The sequence below is a fragment of the Sinohyriopsis cumingii genome, chromosome 5, assembly GCF_028554795.1.
Source record: "Sinohyriopsis cumingii isolate HCF-2022 chromosome 5, ASM2855479v2, whole genome shotgun sequence".
NCBI lineage: Eukaryota > Metazoa > Mollusca > Bivalvia > Unionida > Unionidae > Sinohyriopsis > Sinohyriopsis cumingii.
In genome coordinates this window covers 126224688-126238279 of record NC_142965.1, presented here as the reverse complement: position 1 = coordinate 126238279, position 13592 = coordinate 126224688, and the positions used below count along the sequence as shown (strand labels likewise).

The 13592-nt window shown below is 34.1% G+C and overlaps 1 protein-coding gene across 1 annotated transcript; it reads right to left on the bottom strand.

The window, feature by feature from the left end:
- Positions 1 to 3464: 3464 nt before the first annotated feature.
- On the bottom strand, positions 3465 to 13080 carry LOC149800145 (uncharacterized). The gene is made up of 2 exons (XM_089957198.1): positions 12958 to 13080; positions 3465 to 4402 (listed from the first exon to the last, which is right to left on the bottom strand). Exon 2 carries the CDS (start codon positions 4398 to 4400, stop codon positions 3750 to 3752), a length of 651 nt encoding a protein of 216 aa, XP_089813324.1. The 5' UTR covers positions 4401 to 4402; positions 12958 to 13080; the 3' UTR covers positions 3465 to 3749.
- Positions 13081 to 13592: the final 512 nt, after the last annotated feature.

The window sequence follows — 13592 nt, the reverse complement described above, 5'->3', positions numbered from 1 at the left end:
GCATTATTTACTTTTTCTGATCATTTTAAATGCGCATAATTGTTAAGTATCTTTTGAACATTTTCCTTTAATTCAATCGCAACATAATGTACACAGTTAAATATATACAGACACACACTCTAATATATAGAGACACAGACTCAAATATATACAGACACACACTGTAATATATAGAGACACACACTCTAATATATACAGACACACACTCTAATATATACAGACACACAAAGGTTGTAGACTTAAATCACCGGTACCTCAGGATTTTCATTGCAAATTTCAACTTTGCGTACAATGAAATATATTCTCTATTTTAAAAATGAAAAATAACTTTTAAGACTAGAATATTTAAGACAGTTAAAAAGAGATCAGGCAACATTTAGCAAAATATTTTAGTTTTTTCCCCTTCAAATTGGAATTTTGCGAAATCTCCCTTACAATACTTTAACAATATTTAGATTTTAGTTTGAGACATGGTAGAACGAATAAGAAATAGCTCTTAAGTATAAATTTGTATGCATGAAAATTTTATTTTCTAATAGAAAGATTTTAGGAATTTCTTACATGAAGGAGTTTCAAAATTTCCTCACTGATTTAACAATACTATTTAAATGGGAATATAAGCTAAAACTGAATTTGAACCCGCAGTGCCTGCTTAATGTTCAGTGAAATAAACATTGATGTCAGCCAAGTAATAAGGAAGATATTAAGAACTCTCATTCTGAGTGAGTGAATGTTAGATGCTTAGTAAAAGTGGGGCCAGGTTCCTACTTAGAAAGTGTGTATGAGTAAATGAAAGAAAGAAGTCTCGATCGGATTCATTTATACCTCAAATGAATTATTTGTATATTAACCTACACGCGTGAATGACTAAAAACGTTTGAGATTTTAAAAAGTAAATTAACTTACAGTGGGCATACAATAGTGTCTTACATGATTAAAATATTTAAATTATGTTTACCGTCATTTTTTTTAGTCATGCCTGTATTGGGACGATATAATTATATTTGATAATTGAATATCATCGTTACTCGCGTATACCACTTACCCAAGCCCCAGCATCATAGACTGATGTACCGTCACATAGTGCACTGACAGATCATGGTCTATGTTATTTGTTCTACTGATTCTTCCTATCAAGCTGAATATATCCAAATATACGAGCGCATTATGCGATTGGAGATTTGAATTTATTCTGTTTGCAGTTGTATTTTATTCGCGAGTATAGACGGTATATGTCATTTATAGATAAGATTCATTTACAATGGACTACTCTGGTGGCCTAGTGGTTATAGCGTCCACCTCGAATGCGAAAGGTCGCGGGTTCGAACCCCGGCTGAATCATACCAAAGACTTATAAAAATGAAACAGGTTAGCGTTAGGACTGGTCGGCCTGGTGTCAGGATAATGCGACAGGGTGGGACATCATGTTACATGTCTGCGGCATGATGCCCCAGTGCTAGACATCACTATCAACTGCCACACAGCATACATCGTAGCGATATGACTGAACAATTGTTAAAGCTACCTTAAAATTCCAAAATCAATCACACACACACACACAGACACACACACACTCATTTATAATTATATGTAACTCCTCTAGAAAAAGTAACGACTAACCTTTTGGACAATGAAGATGACACTGCATTAGCATTGAACGCATACCTTTGACCTGTTGTTTTTGAAGTAGACATGATTCATGGTATTACATATTTTATTATGTCGTCAGATCTCTCAGATCTACAAGTTTCTGCTAAAGTAGAATCCTTAAAACTAGACTCTCTACCAGTAAATTTTACAGCCATGTTCACCATCCATATTTTATTATTTCCACGGTGACGAATCCGTCATGATTTATAGATATTTGCCTTGTAGGAACTAAATAAACAGAAGACTTGAGCTTTGTAGTTGCGCTAGGCAAATGTTTTTTTTTCTTCTGATACACGGCACACTTTTGACATTTTTGCAAAGGCGTGTACCCAGTCTATCCTAGTTTGCATTCCGCAGACGTGCCAAGAAATTGTTGGAAATCGGAAACTGCGACCTGAAATTCTATGGTTTTTTGTAACTTGATGGATCTCATGTCACTATCAAGCCTCCAAAAGATCATTTGTCAGAGGTTCGAAGTTTTCTTAACCTTTTATGTTGTTATTATTTAAGAAAATAATAGTTTTGAATAAAGTTATAGAAGAGGATACAGAAATCTAGTGTAATGTTTATATTGAACACATATTTAGAAATAAATGGACTTCATTTTAGTCCCAAACACACACATTGCTTCATCAAATCATCAGTAATTTGGGGTTATTTGAAAAATGAAATCATTTTTCGTTTGTAAGAATGACAAAAGATGGCTGACAGCTTGTTCAAGGGAGATAAATATGAGCCTGATGGCAGTTGTAAAAACATTATATAACAGACCTAAAGTCTGCGTGTTTCTCATCTCATCTTTGTCTCTCAAAGGATACACAGGTCACGTAAAATGTACACACATAAACCACGCAAAACTAAAATGATCAGGGTCTTGCATCACCTGCTGCCAGTACGTAAGTTTTGTCATCGTAATTGTTACCACTAATGGCCGAGTAGGTCAGCGGTTTGGACAAGACAAACAGCTCTGAAGCCAGCAGTTGTAGGATTGAACCCAATTGACAGTGATGCAGTTTTCTTCCACCACGTTTTATTTAAAAGTCAAGTTGCCACATCAACAGTAAATAGAAGAAGAACAGCAACAGAAGTAGTTTCACGTTTGCAGTATTTTCATTGCTAAATTATGTTTTCTGGCTGAGCGAGAATAATTAAAATAACCAGTGAGGTATAAGAACGTACATTTGCATTCACGTCAGCTGATTTGACAAATTATTACAGTCCACCTGTATGATGCTTATTTTAGATAAGCTGGAACGTATAAGACGGAATTTATTGATGGTTTGATGAAACAACAAAAGCGGCATGATTCCCATATCGCCTTACAAAGGTTCAGATGATTAGCTTCATAGCTTCGATGTTCCACTGTTATGCTCTTTAAGGTGTATCGAAAAATGTATGAATATGAATCATGGGCCTGTGACATGTATTAGAAATAAACATTATTATTATTATTATTATTATTGCTGTTGTTGTTGTCGCGTTACTGGCAGGTACGACAGTTTTTTTCCATCTACTGAGCTAATTTGTATCAAATTTAACATCTGGAACCGTGTTTCAGACAGATTAAGGTAACTCGCATCGGTAGATTTAGATAGAAAGGAAATATACATTTCAGTTGACCGCTGGGAAGTGCTTGCTTTAATTTCTTTTTAAATGTATAAGTAGAGAAACCTACAATACTCAATAAACGTTATCATGTAGGATCACCAAAGATCTACATGACACTGTTTCTATTGTTTCGGCTTTGCATCCACATACTCATCGTCAATGAAAGAACGAAAGAAACCATAGAAGAGAAAAGCGCAAAATCATAATTTAAAGATAAAATATCATTTATTCACCAAAAATTAAAAGTATAAGAAGAAATGGAGCCTGTTTCTATTTTAATGTCTCATATATGAACACATTTTAGTCAAGTTTCTCCAGACGGTAGGAACAAATATTCAAGCAATTAATAATTTGATAAGATAATTTATTTCTGCTAGCAGCCCATTAATTGCTTAAGTAATTTCGATTCAGATGAATAAGTGAAGTCTCTGAACCATTCCTCACAGAAAGCTAAACACATCAATCGTGACCAACACTGGTTGTCACCATTTTTACCAGCCTGTTGGATTAAACTCCAGGTCCTCTCGTTTTTCCAACAGTTGTCGCATATTCTGCAAAAATTCAAGAAGCTTTTGTCTTTTGTAGTCGGTTTCCCTTTTGCGTCTCCAACCGGTTGGGTTCAATGCCAGCTCTCTTTTATTACTCGAAAGAGGAAACTCTTCAACTTTCACCATCTCTCCAAGGTCTATGGCCGGCATCTGTTTTCCATTACCTTTTTGGATGTTTTCAAGATATTGCCGAATTAGGCACTGAATCCGTAAATCGTGCTCATCAACGTAGCCTATGTTTTCCTTAGCACCTCTTTTGAAAGCATGCCTGGATTTATTTTCTCTTTCTCGAAATACACCCATTCTCCTTTCATCAACTATGTCCAAACCCACTTGTCTATTTCTCTGCGATTTTGATGCAGTGTATCGAGGCAATTGATCCACAATGATATCAGACAAATCAAGGCCAGTCACCGTGCTCAGTCCTTTGTTCGGCTTGGAATTGTAAGCTAGCGCAAATACAATGTCATTGTCCAGATACGCTTCACATATATCCGATGGGTTGGCAACGGAAGTGATGTCAGGGATAGGCACCGATAAAACATTTCGTTGGAGGGACACGAGGAAGGAGATGGACAGCAAGAGAAGTTCCATTACTGAAAATTTAATGGAAATTTATTTTTAAAAATAATTTTCAGTCACTTAGAAGTAGTTGTCGTGGTAGACCAGTATGACGAGTACAAAATCAATCATCTGCCAACTAGTCCTTAATTCAACTTAAATCCCTTCCCATACAATTATAAAGCTTCCCTACCGGTTAGTGTAGTTCAAAATAGTATGCGCTACAACTGTCCTTGTCCCTTCTTCTTTCTGTCTTTCTGTATGTCTGTATTGTCTGTAATTCCCAAAAGCAATATATGTATGTATGTATGTATGTATGTATGTATGTATGTGTATGTGTGTGTATGTTTATGTATGTGTGTGTATGTGTGTATGTACGTATGTATGTATGTATGTATGTATGTATGTATGTATGTATGTATGTATGTATGTGTGTGTAACTGTGTATGTGTATGTGTGTGTATGTGTATGTATATGTGTGTATGTATGTATGTATGTATGACTGACTCTATGTATGTATGTATGTATGTATGTATGTATGTATGTATGTATGTATGTGAAATATTAAATGATCAAGATTTAAACGCATTCCGGTTGAAATGTAACAAAACCCCTCTCTTATATGGAATGATCTGTACAACAATTTCTTTTACAATTTATAAATTAAAGTACATCTTCATTTTCTCGAAGACACCCATTTCTATTCAGTACCGTACTATGTGGCCAATAGCAGATAAATGATTCCGTATCAAAACTCTTTTTCTCTTTCCATCTTTATACTCTGTCTTCACAGCAAGCACGCTAAAACTACAATTTCATATTATTCGAGGCCACACGAAGATAATGTGTGCTCCGCGGTTGAATCGATGCACAAAAATGATTATTTCCAGTGCGTCTGTATTGGCTGCACACTCTTCAAGTCCTACGTTCGACTCTCATTTGCGAGATGAAAAATGTATTACGTGAAGTTACCTATGCTAATTTTCCTCAGTAATTCACCGGAATAATACGAACAGAGTGCATTTGCATATGATAAATAATCAACGGTAATTCACCGGAATAATACGAACAGAGTGCATTCAAGAAGAAACATAACAACCACATTTCTGATATTGCTTTCTTTGAAACAAGAGACTCTGATAATGTCATGCGTAATGAAAGTTACCAGTGTAAAATGGGATAACAAATACTCCCGGATGAAAGAAAACTCGTGCAGAATTTGAAATATCTATTTAACTGAATACAATATCGGTCAAGAACATAGTCATTGCAGACGAAAGACTCTCATCAACAGTTCTGGATGTTGGTTTTCTCAGTATTTTCGTTTCCGTTAGCCCGCTCGTAAAGCCCCTTACTTTAATGCTATTTCATCACGATGAAATGTTACGACCGGCAATATTATACTTTTCATTAGCCCGTGCATAAAGCCCCTTACTTTAATGCAATTTCATCACGATGAAATGTCACTACAGACAACTTTTCTCTCGGTTCCATTAGCCCGCGCAATAAGTCACACCAGTCACCACCATTATATCTATAATGGAAGATTATCCCATGGATCGCCTGTCTCTGGTATTGAGTAAAGTCTTGTACAGTTTTGTAATTGTAACAAATTATTTTCTGTTTATTGTTTGCGCTGTTAATTGCCCTCGACAAAGTATCAGTAAGAGTCAAAACTCTCTGGCTACTTAAAAATAGTTTTTGGACTGTTCATGATAAAATACCACTTGCGGACAGATCCCACACTTTCGTTTTCTGGCGCTTTGCATTTTATAACATTTATGCAATCTCTGTCAAATATCAAGTATTTTCTTTGATCAGTACTTCTAAACAAGCATTGTTAATTCTCAACCGTCTTTTCTAGGATAAAATGTAGACAGGCAGGAATAAAGAGTCTTCAAGAATTATAGATACTGTAATAAAGTTGGAGTATGTGCATTTGGTTATAGCGCCCCGTTTTAAGGAATTCTTAGATTTGTGTGATTTTTTGTGTGATTATTGGAATTCGGCGAAATGGAAATATCCTTAACCCGAAATAATTAGCCTATTACTAGGAGCAAACGTCACGGAGTGAAGTGTTAGTGAGTTCCCATGATGCCATGGTTCACTAGTAGTGAATTGAGGCCAAAATCAAATGAATGTCCCTGTCGTAAGATAGTCCATATTAAAATCTAGTGGTGTACATTGGTGGTGTGACTGCAGTGGCAGTATTTACGGTAGGAAACCGGTAAATTACACAAAGGAATAAATAAGAAAGAACTCGGCAGATACCGTTTGTGTGGCCATGGGGGCAAATGTGGTGCAGTTATATTGGCGAAATGTGCCTGGAAGGCATACATTGACTGTCCTAAGGTGGCCGAGTTAAAATAGTTCCCTCGTTAGGGGATACTCGTATATTTTTTAAGGCGTGAACGGCTGGTGGTACGGAAACCTGATGAAGATAAACCATGCAGATGTGCGGTTGATAGATATTTGGCAGGTTGTTTTATCTGTGGACTTGCATTAACTAGAGTAAAATTTAGGTATAGAATGGACACGTCGGGCTTTCTAATTTATAACTGAAGTTGTATGGAAGTCTTTGGAAAGTTGAAAGTTGGGGTAAACTTATGACTTCTAGCGGGAATCGCGCCAGGGTTTGACACCCGCTGGGTCAAGTAAAGACCCCTGGCTTGTAACAATACTTTCTGGATCACAAAATAAAAAATGGTCTGCAGGTTATCAGTACAGAAGTCGAATATGGGTGATTGTATCGCTTCGAGTTTGAAAGCGGATTTCATCAGACTTGAAGGGAAAAGTTGCTAAAATGAGGATGTACAATTATTTCATTATAAAACACATGTATTCAAGTTGTTGTTATTCTTTGATTCCATCTACATACTCTTTTCACGTGACCATTGTTCGGTGACGTTATTCTTTACAGTGAGGATTCTAAAGCTGTATCAGATGCGTATCGGACACAAGATTTCAGATTAGCCTCGCAACAAGTATATTTTATCAAAAGTTGTAAAATGATATCTATATAATAACTTTTATAGTCAGCGTTGATGTTACCATCATCATCATCATCATCATCGTCGTCGTCGTCATCATCATTTTTAGGTTTTTGAAAGTACTAAATCTTTTATGCTTTAAACTATCTCAACGTTTGTAAATCTCTCTCTCTCTCTCTCTCTCTCTGTTCAATTGAAATGAATTTTATTAATACTTTACAAATATAATCAGGGCCGGCGCCAGACTATCTGGCGCCCTAAGGCAAGGTTAGATTCTAGCGCCCACCCGCCAGAAAAATATCAATTTCAAAATTTAAAAACAATAAATTTAAAAAAAAAATTTCAACATTTGAGCACAGACCAAGGGCAATTTTTAAATTAAAAAAAATTACCCCTCTGTGCTCAAATGTCAGGACAAGGACACCCCCTCCCAAAAAAAAGAAGCACTCCTAGATACTATTTTATTTGCAAAATTAAGACAAGAATAAATAAACATAAAGACGGACATTTAAAAACCCCACACAGGCCATTTCTTTCCTTGTTTATACCATAAAAATAAGGAGTTACCCCCCTCAATTTGGTTTCGGCGGCAAACTGAAGGTTTTGTATACGCGTGATTCCACGGAAAAACTCGTGGCCTATAAAAACACGCGAACGTAATTACGTCCTGAAAGTTTCGTATATTTGCGATTTTCACTCACTCATTTTGCTTGTTTCGGTCAGCCTGGTGTTTCGGTCAGAATGAATCTACCCGATTATTTGTCCCTGTATAAAATAAACCAGGATAAAAAACGAACCTCAATAAAACTGAAATGTATTTATTTATTTTTCAAAACTGTTGCTGATTTGGAGAAATGTGCCCCCTGAAATCAGCGCTCTAGGCGGCTGCTTTGTTTGCCTATATGGTAGCGCCGGCCCTGAATATAATATTTACATGCTTTTGTGTTCTATTTTGTCCATCTGATAACCATATACCAGAAACGTATGACTTATTGGGTTATTTCGGCGGATACCTGGGAACGGGTCAGAAGTCAGATATACACAATTTAGAATTGCAGTTTTAAAAAAGGTATATTTTGATTTATCGGACAGATCCATTTGTGATTTGTAGTACAATTACTATTTGTATACAAATGTATGCACTATTTGTAATGCAATTACGCTCTCTGTCTCTCTCTGTCTCTCTGTCTCTGTCTCTGTCTCTCTCTCTCTCTCTCTCTCTCTCTCTGTCTCTGTCTCTCTCTCTCTCTCTCTCTCTCTCTCTCTCTATATATATATATATATATATATATATTTAGTCGCGAAAACAGTTTAAATTATATGTTGTAAATGATTATTATTATCATTATTATTATTATCATTATTATTATTATTGTTATTGTTGTTATTATTGTTATTATTATCATCATCAATATTAATATTATTATTAAAGTCATCATCATTAACATTATTATTATTATTATTATTATTATTATTATTATTATTATTATTATTATTATTATTATCACAAATCTTGCTTCACACGAGTTTTAGGGTTACCCTTAAATCCGTTTGTTTGATTACTTTGCAGTATATACTTAATCTCACCTATATCCGAAAAAGCAATAAGTATTACTTTCATATATATTATTTCTTTTGTTACGCATTATAACATCCTTTTGTACCGCAAGCTGTATGGACATTTATCATTGGCCAGTGGCCTATATTTCAAATAAACAGTATTATTATTTTTTTTAAAAATATTATTATCACTATTATTATTATTATCATTATTATTATTATTATTATTATTATTATTATTATTATTATTATTATTTTTATTATTATTATTATTATTATTATTATCATTATTATTATTATTGTTATTATTATTGTTATTATTATTATTATTATTATTATTATTATTATTATTATCATTGTTATTATTATTATTATTATTATTATTATTATTATTATTATTTGATTCTTCTCATACTCCTACCACTACTTCTTTACCTTTTTCAGTTCAAAGAGATGTACAAGATTCCACAATATACAAATTTTCTACTTTATAAACCGACGTTTGAAGTGACAATTAATTACATCCTGACATTAACCGAAATTAACGGATGTTGATTTCGCTTATATTTGTATACAAAATGTGGATACTCTAAGAAAAATATGTTTTTCAGATTGAGTCCATTAATTGCAACCTGTTTTAATATGATATGATTTGACTAGTTTAATCTAATGTGATTAAGTATGATTAAATCAATTGCCTTATCGCTATGCGCACTTATTCAATCGCATAGTGTGACGCATCACGATGGATCATTCGTACTTATTTTAAAAACATTTTAGGACATTCTCTATTGTTGATGTGAATTTAGCGGACTCATCCAGTTGACAAGTCTTACACAGTTATTTGTGACTATTCAATCATATTATTTGGAAACCAATAAAGTTAAATTTTAAAAAACCGTTGAGAAGTTTATGCGACTAATGATTTATTTGTATATAAAATAAATATCGGATCACCAGGTACAACTGCTTGACGGACTACTCAAAGAAATGTATTCTTTCTTAAAATTAAAAATGTACCTGTTTACTTTGGCAATCAGCACGTTAAAAGAGAGCAATGTGTTTTTAATTAAGAAAGTTTTCCTTTTTTAAGTAAACATTTCGCAAATAAATATACAAGGAATCCATTTGTTTAAAAACAAAAACAAAAGCAAAACAAAACAAAAGGCCGTAATAGTCTCGTTACGTCTGAGAGAACAGTGTTTGCATAGTCAAGCCAAATCAAATGTTTACAGTAACTTTTCAGAAATCTCATTTATACAAAATATTAAGCGGAATGTTGCTGGTCATTTTCTCTGACCACTCACTCCAGTAACCTGGTGACATATTTGACCACCACGTACAGTTCACTCTAACTATTTACGATTCGCTGGAGCAATTAAAGTTTGATAATGTACTAATAATAGAAATGACATATACTCCATTCAAAAAAAAAAAAAAAAAACAAGCGCTGTTGAAAATCGTCAGAACCAACCCACCCCCATTCTCAATTTACGCCTGATCTATATTGTTGGAAGTTCGTCTTGCGTCATATCTTATTTCATTGCAATTGCTATTGTAATTTAATTTTACCTTCATCATCATCATCATCATCATCATCATCTTTATTTCCTTCCATGGAAGATTACTTGATATAAGAATAAATCATCTGAATACAATCAATAGATGGTATTTAAACTTTTTATTAGAATACAAATTCTTACACTATATCAGTCAACAATGTGTTCGTCAAAAGCATAGGTTGCAAGTTTCAGTACCTCATTTGCAGAATATATAATTCCTTAATATTAAAAATCGGATTGCAAGGCTGCGGTTTAGGACGATCACATAGAATTTGAAAATGAAATCAGCATTTGTGTCTGCAGTTAAAGCAGCTAGTCATCATTTTTAGACAATAGACCATTAAATTGGTTGAAATAGCACACATTTTTAGACAATAGACCATGAAATTGGTTGAAATAGCACACATTTTTAGACAATACACCATGAAATTGGTTGAAATGGCAAACATTTTTAGACAATAGACCATGAAACTGGTTGAAATGGCACACATTTTTAGACAATAGACCATGAAATTGGTTGAAATAGCACACATTTTTAGACAATAGACCATGAAATTGGTTGAAATAGCACACATTTTTAGGCAATAGACAATGAAATTGGTTGAAATAGCACACATTTTAGACAATAGACCATGAAATTGGTTGAAATAGCACACATTTCTAGACAATAGACCATGAAATTGGTTGAAATAGCACACTTTTTCAGACAATAGACCATGAAATTGGTTGAAATAGCACACTTTTTCAGACAATAGACCATAAAATTGGTTGAAATAGCACACATTTTAGACAATAGAGCATGAAATTGGTTGAAATAGCACAAAAAGAAAGGTACATAAGTTTCGTATATCTTCCATTACTTATACTCCAGATTACAATATTTTTCAAAATTCAGAAATATTTGGAGGGAAATATATGCCGGATATACAAGATTCGAGAGAAAAGCATTTTAACAAGGTAATCATGGGGAAATAAATCAGGCTTTAATAGCTCAATATATCCTCAGCCGAGATGAAATGTAGTCAGCATGCCGGTTGACGGTGGCAGCAACCTCCTTACACGAACTCAACTGGTTCGCTAAAATTTCCATTGGAGGTCTTTGACTTTTGATGGCCAAATCTATTACTGCCTTTACGGTTCGCATGTAGTATGGTTCGGTGGGGACAGCGCCAGAGCCAAAGCCAAATAGCTTCTTATCTTAACAAACAAACAGTGTAGGAGTACCATTCCAAAGGAAGAAGGCAATAATAAATGTGGCATTTCCCACGGTGGAATGTGACGTCATATGACGTCGGTGCGTGGCAATAATGCCCGTTGGACCAAGTTTAATCACAGACGGGAGTGAAGAGTAAATACGTAATACAATTTTTAAAAGAAATAAACTGTAGTTCGCCAATTGGAACAAGGTACTGTATCGTCTGATGTTGGAACAAGATAATTTGTTATCTGATACTAAATATTTATGTCCAGTAGTTGGAAAACTAATAGCAAGTCCGTCCAAAACTGTGCTGGCGACTCGTTAGTTTACTTGAAAGTATGGTCACTCCGAATATACTGCTATTTTATTATTATAAAAAGCAAATTGTGCATATAGTTAACATGCTGGATTGATTTTGTTTGGTTTTTACTACACAGAATTACAAGCACGTTATTAGTGCCGAGCACTTGAATGAAAGCGTCTTGCCCAAAGATACACCGCCAACATGACCTGATCCGATGATATGATTCGAACCCGCGCCACTGTAGACCATACATCTGAACAATTCCCATTTTCAAATTGCTATCAGTTTCAATTCCGATTTTGTTGTCCAGTATGAATCAGAAAACCGCAGTACATGTTCTTTAAATTACTTATTAACTCGTAAAATATCGGAACGTACATATACAGTAATAGAAAAATATCCGAAACAGATATTTGAAAAAAGCGCAGTGATTTCCTTTCTATACATATACTGAATTCCCGGTACTTAAAAAAAAAAAAAAACATGACAGAAAAATAAAACCATCGTGAAATTTAATTTTTTTAAATATCTACTATAAGCTTCAAATTTAAAATGACGACAAGCGTCCGAAAATTTTTAGAGTGACTGAGTTCTCAATTTTAATGTTTATAACAAATACATGCTGCATTTAGCTTGAATAAAAGTATAAACATGGCCTGGAATAAAACAAATGTTATGTAAGGATAGTTTTGCTGAACCACAACTTCAATCACGCGTAATGCTACAATTTTTCTATCTCTCATGAAAATTTAAACATCAAAATGCGATGCCTTGTTTTGGTTGACAGAATACATGGTTTCCCAAGTTTTCAAAAATTTTCACTGGTACTATTTTAGTCTCAGTAAATATTCGCATATAGAGTAAATTTTTCATGTTAGCGACATAAAAGCGTTGGCGATCAAAGTCTTTACATACATTATCGTGAACTAGGAAAATAAGAAACATAATTAAATGTTTTGTCTAGTCAGGTACTTACCTTCAGTGTCAATACTAATGTCTTACTAAAGAAGATTCCGTTATGACAAGCCAGTAAGTCGAAGAATTTCTCTTTAACTCTTCATCTACGAAACTAATTTTTATACTAACTTGATTGTACGCCTGCTGTCCCTTGCACGCTATTCTATTTAAACAGAGAAAATAGGTGATAACAGACTTTAAAGTTCTCACATAAATATAACTAATTTCGTTTACTTTCGTCAGCTTGAGGGCTGCAGAGGAGGAGGTTCAACAGTGTGTCAAGAGAAAACGATTGGTCGATCGATAGTATAGCTAAATTACGTCGTGTCGTGACAGGATTTAGTCGTTCAGCTAAACATTATAAAAATAAAGTATGCATTTGCGCAGGAGAAAGAAAGAGTAACAGATTACAAACAGCAATCATACATACATACATACATACATACATACATACATACATAGGTAGGCATATATGCTGATATGTAGAAGATGGGCAGGCTTACAAATTATAGAAAACGTATTGATAAGAACGATTAGAGACACACACAACCATTGTAAACGATATCATCGAATCTTAGCATGTAATTCTTTACCGTTATCAAGCTAATAGGAATATTCAATTTCATTTTTTGTCAATAAAACACGTTGACAAAT